The sequence below is a fragment of the Strix uralensis genome, chromosome 5, assembly GCF_047716275.1.
Source record: "Strix uralensis isolate ZFMK-TIS-50842 chromosome 5, bStrUra1, whole genome shotgun sequence".
Taxonomy (NCBI): domain Eukaryota; kingdom Metazoa; phylum Chordata; class Aves; order Strigiformes; family Strigidae; genus Strix; species Strix uralensis.
The window spans coordinates 5,019,177-5,036,885 of NC_133976.1; the positions used below are offsets into that span (position 1 = coordinate 5,019,177).

At 42.7% G+C, this 17,709-nt stretch overlaps 2 protein-coding genes across 7 annotated transcripts in view; one reads left to right on the forward strand and one right to left on the reverse strand.

Moving 5' to 3' along the window:
* Positions 1-8,849, reverse strand: part of KIN (Kin17 DNA and RNA binding protein) — a 20,803-nt gene extending 11,954 nt beyond the window's left edge. For 3 of the 4 annotated variants that reach the window (XR_012629113.1, XM_074869721.1, XM_074869720.1), the window contains exons 1-7: positions 8,681-8,849; positions 4,869-4,963; positions 3,951-3,994; positions 3,698-3,820; positions 2,560-2,741; positions 1,092-1,140; positions 676-733 (exon numbers count right to left, since the gene is read on the reverse strand). Coding sequence is in view for 3 of the 4 variants with exons in the window: in XM_074869721.1 (XP_074725822.1) it covers positions 676-733; positions 1,092-1,140; positions 2,560-2,741; positions 3,698-3,820; positions 3,951-3,994; positions 4,869-4,963; positions 8,681-8,794 (665 nt within the window). In the remaining variant the exon portion in view is untranslated. The remainder of the gene's footprint in view (positions 1-675; positions 734-1,091; positions 1,141-2,559; positions 2,742-3,697; positions 3,821-3,950; positions 3,995-4,868; positions 4,964-8,680) is intronic. The other variant, XM_074869722.1, reaches the window with a different exon arrangement.
* Positions 8,850-8,897: 48 nt separating this feature from the next.
* ATP5F1C (ATP synthase F1 subunit gamma) lies at positions 8,898-16,267 on the forward strand. Of its 3 annotated transcripts, XM_074869723.1 has the most exons (10): positions 8,898-9,004; positions 9,795-9,829; positions 10,766-10,897; positions 11,529-11,733; positions 12,182-12,325; positions 12,720-12,784; positions 13,384-13,539; positions 14,645-14,741; positions 15,589-15,626; positions 16,131-16,267. In XM_074869723.1, exons 1-9 carry the CDS (start codon positions 8,961-8,963, stop codon positions 15,593-15,595), a joined length of 885 nt encoding a protein of 294 aa, XP_074725824.1. In that variant the 5' UTR covers positions 8,898-8,960; the 3' UTR covers positions 15,596-15,626; positions 16,131-16,267. The 3 variants fall into 3 exon arrangements, with proteins under 3 accessions (XP_074725824.1, XP_074725826.1, XP_074725827.1); XM_074869725.1 differs by lacking the exon at positions 15,589-15,626; XM_074869726.1 differs by lacking the exons at positions 15,589-15,626; positions 16,131-16,267 and having other exon boundaries at positions 14,645-14,745.
* Positions 16,268-17,709: the final 1,442 nt, after the last annotated feature.

A 17,709-nucleotide genomic window follows, 5' to 3' on the forward strand; every position in this document is an offset into this window, starting at 1 on the left:
CTAAGAGCTGAGCTTGTGATGAGAGGAAAGCCTTCGTTTTACCTGCAATACATTTAATTACAATATTGCCTCACATGAAAAGATGTACTGCTCATCAAACAGTTTCACAGACTGCTATAAGTCAGTATTGTTTGCATTATTGATCCCTTTTGTCCTGCGTTGCTCGTGGTTATATGATGACAATTAAATGCATGAGCTTTAGAAAGATTTACATCAGGTAGATTCAGCTTCTTAAATGATGATCAGAGAAAGTATTACCTTCAATTAGACAAGACAATCAAACCTTTTAGGAACTAAATTAACAAGTCATTCATAAAGGCAGCTGGGACTGGATGGCATTCACTTCAAATGCTTTGACTGGATCCCTTATCCACCCTTTCACACAATAGTATCTTCCCAGAGGAACCTGTAACTGCCTATTACTTTATGGGCATCTGCCATGAACCATAGTGAATTCAAGAAGGCTTCTCACAGCACACATTTAAGATACACTATTCATTCATTTTAATTACAAAAGGAAGCATGAAGTCACCTGGTATCCCCTCCTGAATAACATGACAGGATGAGTTATTAGACTCCAAATATTTCAGGACAAGTTACATCTTTCTGCCCATACAGATATCATTGTCATGTAAGTGCTATGCAACAGTAAGGGTTGCCCTTAAATTTTCTCACCTTGTTTTAGAAGATGCTGCTATTGAAGTACTTGCTCCTTTGTTTAAATTAAATGTAACTAAAAAATAAAAAGACATTACTCTATTTCTATCTTTAAATATAACTGCATTGAAGGATGTTACAATTTAAAAAATCTGTAAATGGAAAAGATCATACATTTGAAAATATTTACTCTATTTAGTAATCTATGCTTTGGTTCAGCTTTTAAAATAAATTAGTTTAAACATGATAAGAAAGAATATTCTGTATTTCTATATTCCAGTTGTAACTGATTTATAGTGTGATCTCAAAGCACTTTATAACCAATCTCACAGCACTTTATGAAGCACCGAGCAGGCCTCAGCACTCATCTCATTTTAATCACAAAATCAGCTTCAGTAGGTTCTAGAAAATTACATGTATCAAAATCTGGTTACCTTTTTCTTCTTCATTTTCTCTGTTCAGTTCAGTATAGACTGGCTTTTCCTGCCAAAAGAACACAAAACACATTTCAAGAGTTAAACAGAAAACTGAGCCAAGAGATCATTTTTTTGGTGATCATTGATTAGCTCAGTTTTACAGACTACTGAGAGATTATTACAAGTAACTGTAATATTCAATCTGGCTTGATTCATAAGAAGATTATAAATTGAAAACATTATCTCATTACAGGCTCCTGTGCAAAATTCTCTAATTAACACTCTCTACAGAGATGCTGTCTAAACTTGCTTGATTCCAGCATGAAAGGAAAGTGGCCTTACTGTAACAGTCTTTCCTATTTAAACCAGCATGATTAGACTGGTTTCTGGACAGACTTGATAACCCAAAGAAGGAAATTCTGGAATCTTTCCAGATTTTTAGCACCGAAGGCTCAGACCATTTAAATTTCAATTAGTTTTAAATTAAGAAAAAGATAATTGTTTACTACAGCATTTAAATGTACCTATCAATACCCAGGATCAAATGGGAGGTTCCAGTCCCAGGCAACAACATGTATGAAAGTCATGGAATGACTCCAAATAAACAGATCCCAAATACCACACCAGCACTATCAAAATAACTCTTCACTATGCAGATTTGATTATGCCAGCTCCCCTTGATTATCTCAGCCTTCCCACTGTTCAAGGTACTTGTTATTTGCAGCCCTAAAAGTTGTGAAATACCACAAATGAAGACAAGTCATGCTGTTTATTGTATTGTTTACTCTCCCTTCCTAAATTCAGAAGTGATTTTTAAAATCACTAATCACTTGAAGAGCAGTAATTACTACTCCTTTAGTACTAAAGCAAATCGGGTACAAAGTAACTCCAAGTTTTCCTCCAGAGCAGGTTATAATCTAAGATGACTGTATAACAGAAAATTCAGACCGTAAGTGAACTGATGTGGTGATTCAAGTATGGAAGAAGACAGTCTAAATCAAAGTCTGAAATGGCCAGGATCAGACACTAGGGCCACAAGGCACAATTCTACCAGACTTCAAAATCACGTCAAATCTAAAAGGAGCTGAAACCTCTGCTGTCTTATTTATTTTATTTTTGAAACTGTGATTCCGTACAGGGTCTTGATGTTCATCAGCTGTAAAGACCATCAGCAAGTCAGTTAGTCAAGGAAACATAACAAGCTGCAGTTTCAACAGAAACTAGTTAAGGCTGCTATCAGAAGTATCTGGGAGAAGACTATTCCTTGTGGCTTAGAAAAGAACAGCAGTGCAGCCAAATATGCCCACTGTTTCTTGGTTAGAACTGGTGATGAGCTTGTAACCTGAAGCATGAAGCTTACTCATCACCTTCTAACTGACTGCAAAGGAAATACCAGTGCAAGGATCCCAGCAGCATCGAATTCACCACTGATTTAACCAAGAGGAGTTCTGAACTGAAGGTTGACATACAGTGTAATCTTCCTCACCAGTTCTTTCCCCTCCAAACCTCTTCTAACTTGTTGTTCAATGAATTTAGCAGTTTTTTCTTCATCATCAAGATCTTGTTTCTTCTTCCTCTCTTGTTCTTGTTGCCTGCGAATCGTCTCTGGGTCCCTATCAATATACTGAATATACCAGCCTTTTGGGGTCTCATCAACCTTGCAAAGACCTAAAAAGTTAATGCAAGATAAAGTAAGAATAATGCTCACAATGGCAAGCAAGGGACAAAGAAAATATCAAGATCATTTTCACAGTCCAACGTTCACTATAACAATGCAGATACTTCACCACAAACAATATACCCCTTACTGGCATGATAAAATTGACTTTGAATTATCTTTAGCATCTGTTTCTGCCCTTCAGCTAGCCGGTTCTATTTGGAAATAGGCCAGAGTACATAATAAAGTGGAGTGTTTTATAACACTTTCCTTACTGAAGAAAATGTTTCCTTCCCGCTGTTTTAACAAGGAAGAAAACAGAAATCTAACACATATAAACAATACACACTAATAGCATCATACTAAAGGAAACTTTACCGTGCTACGCTATTGTTACTAAATCTCACTAGAGTGACTTTTCAAGCGCTATATGACTCATGAATGCATCCTGCAGGACACAGGCAATCAGAGCCAAAGTAAACTTTCTGTCATACTACAGGACCATTTAATCTCTCTTCCTCCCACTGAAAACAAAACTAGAGATCTCAAGCTTTAACCCTTTCACTAGGCCAGGAATGAAAATGACTGCTTGCTTCTTGGCACCTTAAATAGGAAAAGATTCTGTAGTCATAAGCAATGTTCGATCATAGTTTTAAATTTTAAATGGTAACTGTTGGAAGTTGATTTAGAATTTAGCAGTATCTCCAGTAAACATAGACCAACTGATGAAAAAAAGGAAAGGTTTGTGACTGACACATTTATCCCAGCCTTCTGACATTTTTCATAAGCAAATTCCTAATGGTTAGCACAGAAATAGGTTTGGACGTCTGTTAATATATATACAGGAAGGGAGGGGAAGAAAGAGAAAGAAAACGGGAGAACTAACATAAATGTTTACTGATCACTTATCAGCAATGCAATTACTCAATAATTTTAAAACTTCCCAACCCTGAGCAACTACACTTACCTTCTCTCCCCAGCCATTTAGTAAAATCAGTCAGTGTCTCCCACTGCGTGGCATTCATGTGGATGTGCTCTCGATGACTAATATATTCATTGTACACAATATTATTGTGGACTCTCTTTGTTCCTGAAATACAGAATTATTACTATTAAATAGAAGTATGGGACCTAGGAGAAAGCAACCAAAACTTCTTGCACAGAACTAAGAAAAGACATCAAAAACAAACAAGCAAGCAAACGAACAGTAAAATATTTACCAAATCGCCTCCTGAGCAGTTCTAAGAAATCATTTCGGAATTCCCTTAGGGGATAAAAGGAAAGTATTTTAGTAAAACATTAACAAAGTAATTTTCTATTGTCATTAACAATTAAATATCTGCAGTATAAACATGAGTATTGTTTTGAGCTGAGCATGACAAAATACAGACACTCATTTCCCTTTTTCAGTAAAGTATCATTAAACACAGTATGCGTGCACAAAGAAACACAGTATGGTGCATGCACACACAAGTTAAATCTTCAAAAGGATAATACCCTTTCAAAGGGATAAAATGGAAAGAATGAAATCTAAACACTTTCCACTAATTGCTGGTATTTCATTACCAGGTATCTTCCCAGGCTGACCAACACAAAACACAGGGCAGGACAAAGGGCAGCAGTGGTAGATAGGGTAGATTGATCACTCATCTCGCTGCTAATTCAAGGGCTTGAGAATAAAGCCTCGCTTCAGACTCGTGCTGAAGGGAGCTCTAGTCAACTCGGCTGTCACACAGGTCAGCTGGACAAAGGACTGGGGGAAACTGTGGGACCTTAGTCACACCCCTGCCTTGTTATCTCTCTATAATGGTTCTTTCTGCTCTTTGTAACTGCGTGTGTGGCAGTCGCTCAGCTGGGGCAGAGCGAGGATGTACTTTGTAACATAGAGCAACCTAAAACAGAACTTGGACACGGGATAAAACTGTCAGATTTGATTAAATATCAAGGGTCTCTGAAACATCTTACATGCCTTCAAAAGTGATATCGCCTAAATTTTCAAACTGCCATTAAAAAAAGAGCTGACACTAAAATGTATCAGAAGACAGTGTCTTCAATGGGACATGACTGGGCCTTACAGATAATTATATGGCTGTGCTCGTACAAGAGTGAAGATCTGGGTAAGAATATAGCAGACTTACTCAGAAAAGTAATCCATGAATTGCTGAGGATTTTCAGAAGCCAGGAGCAACTGCCTCTGGTGGGACTCAGACATACAATGACATTTGAAGCCATTCTATAAAATAAAAATAAAAACTTTATCTGTCCTTGTCTCAATCTGCTACAGTCACACAGCTGAAGAGTATTAAAAATAATGTTTTATAAGTGGAATCTCTTGGAGGCTCCACAGAAAACACCTTAACTCAGCCATAGCCTACCAGGCAAGCCAAAACCAAAACTCTTCCCGGGGCCAAGAGCCTCCAGACAAACTGTGAAAGGCGTTATGAGACAGGTCATTCCAGCAGTCCTCCGTTCCTCATGGAACAGGATAGACATGGCACCACCCAGGTCCACCCAGGACCCATCCACGTGCTTGCACAAGAGTGCTGGAAATACCTGCTAGCTCCCTGCCTGACTAACACCAAACGTGTAATGAGGGAATGGTGCCCTGGGAGCGCCCAGGCTATGGACTGAGATAGTTTGGCCTCCTCCGGCACAGGGCAGAAGTCATGAGAGCTCCCCAAAAAGCACCAAGACATAGGATGTTTGGCTGTATCCTTTTTTCATCTAATATAATTCTTGTTCACTACACTATGATTAAATCTACAGGAAATTTCACTCCACAGGAGCCCCACCCCCTTACAAAAAGATCTGGTTGCAAAGCGGTGAAGTTTTTTTGGTTGTAGTCACTGGGAAGAGAATAGGATTTGAGCTTCTTGGGCAAATGGGAGATGGGAGCAGAAACAGCTGAAGAACAATACAATTAAACATCCACAGGATGCTTTACTTCTCTTCTCTAAGGCACATTAAAGAGGCTGTTCATGGAGAACAGAAAAATAAAAGCACAGTTAGCCCAAGTCGAGGTACTTTCAGAGCACAGCTCTGGTGGAAATCAGGAAGAGGACACTCACATCTCACAGGCATCTGTGTCCAAGTGAAGAGACAAGTGAAAGGAAGAGGGGCAAGATTCAGAAGAAAGCATCTCTTCATAACAGGAGAAGAAAGGAAGAAACTGATCCAGAATCAGAAAGGAGTCATCAGTACAAGAAAGACATGGACCTGTTGGAAAGGGCCCAGAGGAGGGACACAAAAATCACAGAATCACAGGATGGTTTGGGTTGGAAGGGACCTTAAAGATCATCTAGTCCCAACCCCCCTGCCATGGGTAGGGACACCTTCCACTAGTCCAGGTTGCCCAAAGCCCATCCAACCTGGCCTTGAACCCTTCCAGGGAGGGGGCAGCCACAGCTTCTCTGGGCAACCTGTGCCAGTGTCTCACCACCCTCACAGGGAACAATTTCTTCCTTATATCTAATCTAAGTCTGCCCTCTTTCAGTTTAAAGCTGTCACCCATCGTCCTATCCCTATACCCCTGATCAAGAGTCCCTCCCCATCTTTCGTGTAGCCCCTTTAAGTACTGGAAGGCCGCTCTAAGGTCTCCCTGGAGCCTTCTCTTCTTCAGGCTGAACAACCCCAACTCTCTCACCCTGTCCTCACAGGGGAGGTGCTCCAGACCCCTCATCATCTTCATGGCCTCCTCTGGCCCCGCTCCAACAGGTCCACGTCCTTCTGATGTTGGGGGCCCCAGAGCTGGACACAGCACTGCAGGGGGCGTCTTATGAGAGCAGAATAGAGGGGGAGAATCCCCCTCCCTCGACCCGCTGGCCACCCTTTTCTGGATGCAGTCCAGGGTATGGTTGGCTTGCTGGACTGCGAGCGCACATTGCTGTCTCATGTTCAGTTTTTCATCCACAAGTACCCCCAAGTCCTTCTCCACAGGGCTGCTCACAATCTACTCATTGCCAAGCCTGTATTTGTTCTTGGGATTGCCCTGACCCCTGTGCAGGACCTTGCCCTTGGCCTTGTTGAACTTCATGAGGTTTGCACAGGCCCACCTCTCCAGCCTGTCCAAGTCCCTCTGGATGGCACATCCCTTCCCTTCAGCGTATTGACTGCACCACACAGCTGGGTGTTGTTGGCAGATGTGCCAAGGGTGCACTCGATCCCACCGTCCATGTCACTGACAAAGATGTTAAACAGCACCAGTCCCAACACCAACCCCTGAGGAATGCCACTTGTCACTGCTCTCCACTTGGACATTGAGCCGTTGACCGCAACTCTTTGAGAGCGACCATCCAGTCAATTCCTTATCCACCGAGTGGTCCATCCATCAAATCCCCATCTTTCCAATTTAGAGACAAGGATGTCATGCAGGACAGTGTCAGATGCTTTGCACAAGTCCAGGTGGATGAGGTCAGTTGCTCTTCCCTTGTCCACCAATGCTGTAACCCCGCTGTAGAAGGCCACCAAATTGATCAGGCTTGATTTGCCGTTAGTGAAGCCATGTTGGCTGTCACCAATCACCTCCTTATTTTCCATGTGCCCTAGCATGGTTTCCTGGAGGATCCACTCCATAATCTTACCGGGCACAGAGATGAGACTGACTGGCCTGTAGTTCCCCTACAGATCAGAGGGCTGGAGTGCCTCTCCATGAGGACAGGCTGAGAGAGTTGGGGTTGTTCAGCCTGGAGAAGGCTCTGGGGAGACCTTGTTGCTGCCTTCCAGTACTTAAAGGGTGTTTATAAGAAAGATGGGGACATTTTTAGCAGGGTCTGTAGCAATAGGACAAGGTGTAATGGTTTTAAACTAAAGGAAGGTAGATCCAGATTAGATATAAGGAAGAAATTTTTTATGATGAAGGTGATGAAACACTGGAACAGGTTGCCCAGAGAGGTGGTAGATGCCCCATGCCTGGAAACATTCAAGGTCAGGATGGACAGAGCTCTGAGCAACCTGATCGGGTTGAAGATGTCCCTGCTCATTGCAGGGGATTTAGACTAGATGACCTTTAGAGGTCCTTTCCAACCCAAACTATTCTATGATTCTATGAAAAGAGACCTCACCGTGCTCGAGACTGCATCCCCTTGGGCATGTCACTGCACCCACCCTGTCCCCAAGGGATATCATAGCTACCCTCAACTCCCCTCTAAGGCAGATGGGAGCCACCTAATTCTTAACCCCATCGCCCTCTCAAGGTGTGTATGAGGGAATCAACCCTCCAAGGGGTTTGGGGCCACCCTGGGCTCCCTCTCACCCTGGGTTAATCAGTCACTCTGCAGGGGACTGAACTTCCCCAAAGATGAATCAGGGCCAACATGCTTTCTCCAAAGTGGATGAGGACTTCTCTCATGGGGGATTACGACTGTGGTCCCAAGAGGAACTGGGGACGCCCAAAGGAGAATAAGGGCCCTCTCCAGTGCTTCCCTGAAGAGTCAAGGCTCCCTGTGCTCCCAGCAAGTGGGGGCAGGATGCTCCCTAGAAGGATCGCACCCCATAGATGGGATCAGAGCACCCACAAGGAGACTGGGGACACTTACTAGGGGAATCTGAGCCAGGCCTGTACCCCCCCCTCAGAAAGGGACTGGAGAACACTACAAAAAAGTTACAAGGCCTCATATCCCTTAAGAGAATCGCAGCCCCCACAGGAAGATTAGAGACCCCTACAAGGGCATTTGGAGCCCCCCTGTGTCGTCCCACATCCCCCCCCCCAGCACGAGAGATGCTTAAAATGGAGATCAGAGCCCCCACAAGGGGAGTGAGGACCCCAACTGAGGGAATTTGAGGCCCCTGTGTATCCGCAAGTGAACCACCCCCTTCAAGGAGACCGGTGTTCGCTACCAGGAATGTCGGAGCCCCCCGTGCCCTCTCACGGAGGATCACCAGCCCCCCCGAGGGGACCGGGGCCCGCCGCGCTCCCCCGCCACAGGCCCGGCCACCGCCGGGGCGAGTTTACCTCATCGCGGCACTGCTTCTGGCACATCTGACAGTACCAGCGCAGCTTCTGCAGCCCCTTGGACTTGATACGGTTGGCGATAGCCTTAGGGCTGAGGAAATCCGACTTCCCCATGGCGGCGACGCTGACCCTCGGCCTCCCCCGTCCCGGTCCCGCTCCCTGCCCCGCCGGAAGTGCCGGCGCGAGCCCCGGAAGCACTTCCCGCCCCGCCGGGCCCGGCTGCGCGCATGCGCGTTGCGGGCGCGCTGACCTTCAGCGGGGCTGTGGGAGAGGCGCCGCCATGTTGGCCCGGGGGGCTGCTGTCGTGCTGTACCAGCCGCAATGGTAACGGGCGGGGGCGCGGGCCGGCAGGGGTCCTGTGGGGAGGGGGGTGCGTCCCTGTGGTGGGGGCAAGCGGCGGGGCGGCTGGGTAGCTGGGGCCGGCCCCGGGGGGCTGAGGGGGTGACGCTCCCCTCAGCTGTGTGGTGCCCGGGGATGGCGGGGCCGCCGCCTGGGCCAGCCCCTGAGGTGCTGCGAGCTCTAGTGTGGCTGGAGGAGCGGTGACCATGAGGCTGAGGGGAAGCGGCCTCCCGGGGGCACGGCGGTGACCTGCCGGGGACGGAGGCTCCTTCCGCTCAGCCGCGGGTCTGTGGGTAGGGGGCGAGGGGGAGACGGGGGTTCGTAGGGAAAGGCGCTCAGCCGGGGATGGGGGTGAATGGGCGAGGCGAGAGGAGTAAAAAGGACAGCTTCGTAGATGACAGACGGTGCAAGGAGATTCTGCTCTTGTCATGAAACGGTGTATCCTCCTCTGCTTCGTTTTAACCGTTTAAAAACTTACATTTTTTGAAAGTTGTACCCTTCTGATGCCATGTCGTTTGGCCTTCGTTTACATTGTGCCATTATCTAAGGCAGCAGATAATGTATTAAGTGATATATGCTGTCACAGGATATAAGGAGAAGGGAGGAAGGTCTGGATGCAAGTTATGGTTTAGAGTGGCTTGTCCCTACTAAAATGCTTTTTAAGAAGCAGCATTTCTTAAAATTTTTATTCCTCTGAAAGGGACCTGCCCTTGACAGGTGTTGGTTTGCTGGAGAACAAGTGAACTATCCTAATTTCTCCTGCATTCACTTTCAGGGGCCAAGTCAGGAATATGGCAACTCTAAAAGACAGTAAGTACTGCTTTCATTTGCTTTGGAGAGAGGGAAAGTGTTGCAGAAAAACCATATATTAAAATAATTTTGGTTAGCCTCTGTCAGATAAACTGCTTGTGATACACCATAGTACTGCTATAAGAGCCTCAGCAGTTTGTATATTAAACAAGTGTCTTTCAGAAAAGGCATTGCTTAAAATGGTTTTAGCACTAATTTAGATGTCATTTTGGCAAACCAGTAGTTTTACTCAAACATAATTTATAAATAACTTTGTCATATGTTCTAAACCAGATTTTTTGCTCACCTTTAAGAATTAATTTCTTTTCTGTTGTTTATTTCCCTGTGTGTTTAGCCAATATTGGGGAGAAAAAGGCTGACAGAATGATTCCACTTTGATAATGGTTCTTTAAGCAGCTCCTTGTAGGTTCTTATACAGGGATATTGTCTTGGAATTGTGCTAGTCTTTCGGACACCTGTTTTGTTTTCTTTTTACACCAGTATTTTTATGAATCTCGCTTTTCTACAATCTAAACAGAGGAGGAAGTTTATTCTGTCTCATACTATTGGGTCTCTCCCCCGCCCCTTGTTGTCTGGGAAAAGATGACAATATACCTCAAATGATATATTTGTGAAACAGATAGAAGTGGAAGGAAAGAGAATAGTAAATAGGGCTTACATTGGGCTAAATATTAAATAAATGTTATGTCTGGAGGAAAAAAACATACCTGTTGTAAAGGTGCATGTGGGTTAGCCACATTACTGCTCTTAATACTTTCTCAGTGTAAATATTAAGGTCTTTTATGAGGTTTATTTGTGCATGGTTTGTTTGTTTATTTTTCTTCTTTGAGGAACTCGGCAATATAATTTTGGATGGCTGTTGCTAGCATTTTATTCCTTGGTTTTGATGTCGTTATGCCCAGTACAGCCCATGACCTTCAACTATTAACCTTGTAGTTACCAGGCGTTTGAAGTCCATCAAGAACATTCAGAAAATTACAAAGTCTATGAAGATGGTTTCTGCAGCAAAATACGCAAGAGCTGAGAGGGAGCTGAAGCCTGCTAGAGTCTACGGAACAGGAGCACTGGGTGAGAGAAGACTCCTGCACTGTTTGATGTGGGAACAGAAGAGGAAGGCTTTCATGGTGGTGATAAAATGCCTAGACTTTTTTAACCTTTCGGTAGATTTTTTCCAAAAGATTTTGTATCTCTAGGCCAATGTCACTTTGACTGTTCCTTATAAGTAATTTACAGAAAGGGAATTTTATGAGTTGTAATGTGAAATTCATTATGATTTCTGATTACTTTTTTAACTTTCTGTGGTTCTTAGTCATAAAAGCACCACAACTCAGAATTTCTGGCCTGCTTCTATCTGTTACTGGAATTGTGTCCTATCTCTAGTGTCTGCAGCTACTGCCAGACCTTCTTGTGAACTCTTGGGCTGCAGGTGCTCCCGAGGCAGTGACTCGCACAGTGAACTTAATTAAGTAACAACACTGTGTGATACCCGATGCAGAGATGTGGCTGGCTTTGAATTGTTTCTTTGTCACCTCTGGTCAGATCACATGCAAGCTTGAATGATTGTGAGGGAGACAAAATTCATCTGGCTGTGATTTGTAACCCCTTTAGAAATTGTTTTACTTTGAATAATTCAGAGGTATTTTGGTATGACCTATTTGCTTCCTGACACCCTTGCATAACCTAGCCATCTTTTTTTTAGCTCTCTATGAGAAAGCAGAAATAAAGGCACCTGAGGACAAGAAGAAGCACCTCCTTATTGGTGTGTCCTCTGACAGAGGTCTGTGTGGTGCTATCCATACATCTATTGCTAAAACCTTGAAGAACGAGATTACCAACCTCTCAAACGCAGGGAAAGAAGTTATGGTGGTCGGAGTAGGTGACAAGATCAGAGGCCTACTTCAGAGGTAAAAAGAAGGGTTTGGTTTGGTGGATTTGGTGGTTTTCTGTGATAGAAATTTCAAGATGGCTTGGAAAGTTGTGTGGTGTTCACAGGCAATTGCATTTAATGAAACTGCTAGATTCAAGGTCTTTTAAAAACAAAACAAAACACCTGCAAATATTCTAAGATGGCTTTTGATCATCTGGACATTTGTGAAACAGCTGCACAGCATTATTATATTTTTGGAATAAAAGTCTGAAAACTAGCAACACTAGCATTGCTACATATGTGTTTATCATGAAGCTATTGTAATAAATAAACTGAAGAAGAAGCAAAATTCATCTAAGACCCTAATGCCATAAACTGCTTAGTTCTGAACACTAGTAAGTTACTGGGACTCATTGCCTCTTGGTGCCACATAATTGTACTTTAGAGCACACACCACTTCTAACATGGATGTGATATTACTGCAGGACACACGGCAATTACTTACTGCTGACATTCAAAGAAGTGGGACGGAGACCTCCCAGCTTTGGAGATGCTTCAGTCATTGCCTCAGAGTTGTTAAACTCTGGCTATGAATTTGATGAAGGCTCTGTCATTTACAATCGGTTCAGGTAAGATTAAACTGAAACTGCACTGGAAAAATACTGGGTAGAAGGCTTCAAAAGAGCACGTTGGCCTGATGAAGTAATATGAAAACTGACTGTGACTTGTCACATTTACTTTATTTCTGGAGGAGTTGAGTGCATTTTGGTGTGTGTGAAGAGCTGATGTGTTTTTTTTTTTTAATAGCTGTGGTTGGAATTCTCTTTTTACTTGTATGGTGGGTGCTGTTATATTTACAGTCAACACATGGTTATATCCACGTGCTATCTGAGGTCTCTTCATCAGGATTATCGCAGAGCTTTGTGGAATTGGAAGGCCAGAAGTTGTCTATTCTGATATTATTTTAAGCACCCGATTTAGGGTTAGTTGAACTGAAGAGCCTGTTATGCTCTTTTTATACAGGTCTGTCATCTCCTACAAGACTGATGAAAAACCAATCTTCTCCCTTGAAACAGTTGCTGGTTCTGGTAAGTAGTCAGCTAGAAACCACCAGTTATATGATAAATCACAGAAAATGTACTCTGAACATGGGTATATAGTATTAAAACATCTTATTATGGTGCATGTATCTTTAACACTGTTTTATCTTGGCACTCCAGGGCTGAGCTGTCAAGGTGCTGTGGGGCAGGGAGGTTGAAAGGAGAGGTGGTATTAATTTTAGTTTGAGATTCTCTCTCAAGCAAGAATTGTGCATATGGAAAACATTGTCAATTCCAATATTTTCAGCACTGAACGGCCTGGGTATTGAGTGACTTTGCACTACTCAGTAAAAATACCCCAGAATGCTTCTGCAGCATCGTCTGGGAAGATTAAACATAATACGTCAATATTGGCCCTGATCAGAATCTGACTTCCCTAATATTAAATTGAATTAAAACACATAAAATACTTGACAAAATTTTAAATAGCAGAGCAATTATGGAAGTACACATAGTATGTAGAGAAAATGCCTCTGCCTTAAGTAGAGAAACAGGCTAGCCTAGTAGTCTTTCACACGGCAGTGTATTGTTTTACTAGAAGTAGTGTATCTTGGATTTCTTTAAGTCCGTGCTCTCATATTTTACAGAAAGCCTAAGTATCTATGATGATATTGATGCTGATGTGCTGAGAAACTACCAGGAATTTACACTAGCAAATATTCTGTACTACTCCCTGAAAGAATCCACCACCAGCGAGCAGAGTGCTAGGATGACCGCTATGGACAACGCTAGCAAGAATGCTTGTAAGTCTACACTGTGGGCTTCCCAGGACTTCAGTATGAGAGTAATGACCTCCCTTTCTGTAACTCTTTGCTTCCAAAATGATAAGAAATTAGTTGGTTTCTCTCTTCCATTCCATTTTGAGTCTGTTTTTTTGAGATAGTTCAACTGGGATTCTTTTCTGAACATGTGAACCTTGTTTAGTCCCTGGAAGGAGGGATTGCTGTCAAGTATATGAGAAACAAGACTAGGTAACTGGAATAACACATTCTTTAATAAGAATATGAAATATGAAACTGGTCTTGTAATGGCCAAATATTCTTTACATTCTTCTCATGTGTCTGGTCTGAGGATTTCCAAAGCTTTTATAAACCTGTACCTACTTGTGAGCCAAATGTAATTAGTACTGCACTGATTTAAAGGTGGGGAAATGGAAAACAGTGGTTAAATACTTTACCACCTGTCATGCAGCAAGTTGAGAATATACGAGTATTCCTTGGAAGGTGTCCAAAGTGAGTGCAGCGCAGAGTATGCAGTTGGTATTAGTGGGAGACAGCTAATAGCTTTTAGTGTGGCATGGTGATAAGACTTCAGCCTTAAGCAGGTAGTGTTGCATAAAAGATACTAGTGACTGAGTGAAGCCTGTGTGATGTGCAGTTGGGCTACTGGGAACTGTAGGTGTGTCTCTGCTGACTGCCTTCTCTTGAGAGAAAGAGATGATACCTTCGTGTTCAAAAAAAAGAAGAAAAAGAATTGATGAAAAAATCTGGCTCCCTTTGCCTGAACAACAGTAACTTGAAGGAAATACCAGTGTAGTTAACTGACAGTGAAATCTAATTTAAAAGCAAATAATGCATGCTTCTGTTATGTTAAAATAAGCTATGTTATACTGTGGTATTTACTAGTCTGTCAGCTGTTCTTCAGATGTTTAACTCTGATGCCTCAAGTCAAATTATCATTTCTAGATTGTCTACTAGTAGTATTATCTGTAGGAGAAAAAAATGAAAAGTGCAGTAAGCCTCTTGATCGTTTGCATGGATTTGCAAGACTGATTTTCTGTTCGTACAGCTTCTCTTCATCTGTATTTGAATACTTGCACGTTTAAATTCCAACCTTAATTTTTTCTAGCTGAGATGATTGACAAATTGACCTTGACGTTCAACCGTACCCGTCAAGCCGTCATTACCAAGGAGCTTATTGAGATCATCTCTGGTGCTGCTGCTCTGTGAGTACCTGTACAATCGTGAAATAGGAGTCGTTGCAAAGTCGAGTATGCGTGTATGTCCTGCTTCAGTCAGGTTAACGGGGAAGGTTAGGGCACGTAGGTCCTAAAACTGAAGGGAAGACAATCCATGGCATGACTATCAAGTTTTACAGCTTGCGCAGTTCTACTAACAAATGTGAAGTTTGGCAGTCTTTTTTGGCCAGAGGAAGTTAAAAAGCTGGTAAAATAGATCTTTAGACTCAACACACATCCTTGCCTGACCAGGTGGTGGTTTTCCTCCTTTCTGGAGTTCAGTGGATTTCCCCCCTGCTCCTCCCTTCTACCTGGGCCTCTCCTACTGTCTGCTCAAACAGCCCAGTAGTGTTGGGCGGGGGAGAGCGAATCGAGTGACTGAAAGGCTTTTGGATAAACCAGCCTGTGCTGGTGTTCAGAAGCTGAGAGTTTGGGGGTGGGGGTTGGAAAGAGGGAATTTCCAGTCTGTTGACACTGAATGTGTATTTTACTTTAAGTTCAGTATTTTACTTACTTCCCTGAGAAAGAAGTTTTGTGAAGGTGTGTACTGCAGGTTACAAATGTGTGGGCTTAGACCACAATTTGTAACTGCATGTAGCTAATGTGTATTACATTTAACAGCTAAAAATTTGTGCTATACTCAGATGCAAATACATGCGTTAATATCCTGTGTGTTTACAAAAAGCCTGGAATACACAGTGTATAGCGGTTACCTGCTGTATTGTGCTCCTCACAATACATTTGTGGTCATAAATACGTGCATAGTTTTGCCTGAATTTGCATGAGTTGCTTCCTAACCTGCTTGTTCTGTTTTCTCTCGTAATACCATAACCAGGGATTAATCGGAAAAAGCGGTTCAGCCAAATCCAAGAGGTAAAGTTATGAAATAGAAACTAGATTGTAATTTAAAATGGATTAACACAGACAATCTTGAAGTCACATGAGGAAGTCGGAATTCAGTGTTGTTGGTCAGACAAACTTCCCAAAGGGCTGGGAAACTGCCCATCTGAACAAAAAGTTAAGGGTCAATAATTTTAAGCAAAATAGCATACATCCACATTTCCCATAGTTTTCTGTGTTTTTTTCCTGTGGTACTGGATTCATTTGTAATTACTGTTTTAATCTTTTCATAGTGCCCTGAATGCAATGACTTAAAAATGTCTGTATGTAAGACATTGTACCTAAAGAGGTTTCTGTAGCAAAATAAGCATATTCAAAACTTCAAACTTTAAGGAAAAACAGACTTGATAAATAGCTTGGGGAGGGGGGGGTAAGGAATACTAGTGAGTTGACATATTCAAATTGGAGGAGACAAAAGTTTTAAATAAAAACTCAAATAATTAAAAGGATTTTAATTCGCTTCAATTTTCTTTACAGGTGAAGAAGAGCTCTTCTGAGCATATGGTGTCACCTGACTGTGTCTATGTTAACAAGACTGCTCTGTTATTTTGTGAAGAAGTTGGTAAAGCCCCAGAAATCTGAATTCTTACAATAAACCACCTACATGAAACAAATGTCCGTGGTTGTCCATGGAGCTCTTGGCGTGTAAATATCTGCATGTGACTTGGTTATTGTTTGAGACAGAATTTTTAAAAGCTGTGCTCTACATTTTGTAGTGTATCTGGCATGCAAAAACATATAAGCAGGTGTTTCTTCATTTGAAGAGTGGAAGAGATTGCCTGTCTTCGCCTTGTGTTTAAAAGTGTTGGTTTATGTACATTGTGCTGTGTGCTGAGGGAGGAGGCTCTGGAATAACCTCTGCATCGTGCAGTTGGAGCATGGATCTCTAGCTTATTTGAATACCGTATTGCTACTATTTCTAGATGTTCATATTCTAAAATGATCTGATCTACGTGAGTTATTTCAGTGTTTATTTAGAATGCACATTGTTCATATCCTGGTCAGTGTGTGTGTGTGTGTGTATATTTGCATGCTATAAAATACGGTAACACCGCAGTTCTCAGCCCTCGCTGGGCATGACAGGAATGTGAGAAAGGATAAAATGTAGAAAATAAGAGTATAGCAGAAGTGTAAGAAAGAAAAAAGGCAGTGGTGCCACAGAAGTAGAAAGCTGCCCCTCCCAGTTTGGCAGACAGGCAGCCCTCGAAGGGCTCAGTAGTGACATGACAGAAACGGGAAGAGGGTTTGCAGGTCTGGAGAATGGAAACGGCCTTGAGCTTCAAAGCAATCTGTGAGTGAGACATGGGGACAGGCGTAAGCAGCCACCCTGGTGGGTTGAGTTGGACCTAAGTCAGCTGGTCTAGAAACCCTACAATCAAGTGCTGAGCCTGAGCTAATATGTTTCCTTAGAGGCAACTTGTTGGCTTAATGAAGGGATGTGGTGAGGCTACCCTGCAGCTTTCGGTGTGCTGCCTCTGGGTGTACATCAAGATGTGCACGTGGGTAAGGGAAGCAGTAGCACGACCTGAGGTGGGATTCAGAAAAAGAGAGAGGGCAGATTTGTTATATATTTAGAAAATGCTTCTAATGACTTCTTTTTGGGAGCTACAGTTCTAACGCTGCTGTTCACACAGCGGCAGATGGGTTGGAATGGGTGAATTCAGGGAGTACTAAAATGTGGGAAGACAAACGAGCCACTGGGTGTTGTGATGGTGTAGAAGTCCCTGATCTGTGCAATTCCCAGTTCTTATAATCTGGAGCCTGTAATTCTTTAAGCATAATTTTATTTGTATTTAGAACCCCTTTTAAATCATGTTTTATCTTCTTTTCTACTTCTGTGGGAAACACTGCTTTGAAAGTGCAAGCCTAAAAAGACAGTAGACTGTTAAAGTTGAGAGCTAGCCCCATTATTTAAACAACGTCCTTTTTTTTTTTTTTTTTTTTTGAGGTAATCCTGATGATTTATGTTCCCTTTTTCCTCTGTAAATTTATCAACCCTCTCTATTCTCTTCCATGTGAAATGACATCCCTGTTAGGGAATAACGTAAGGCTACTG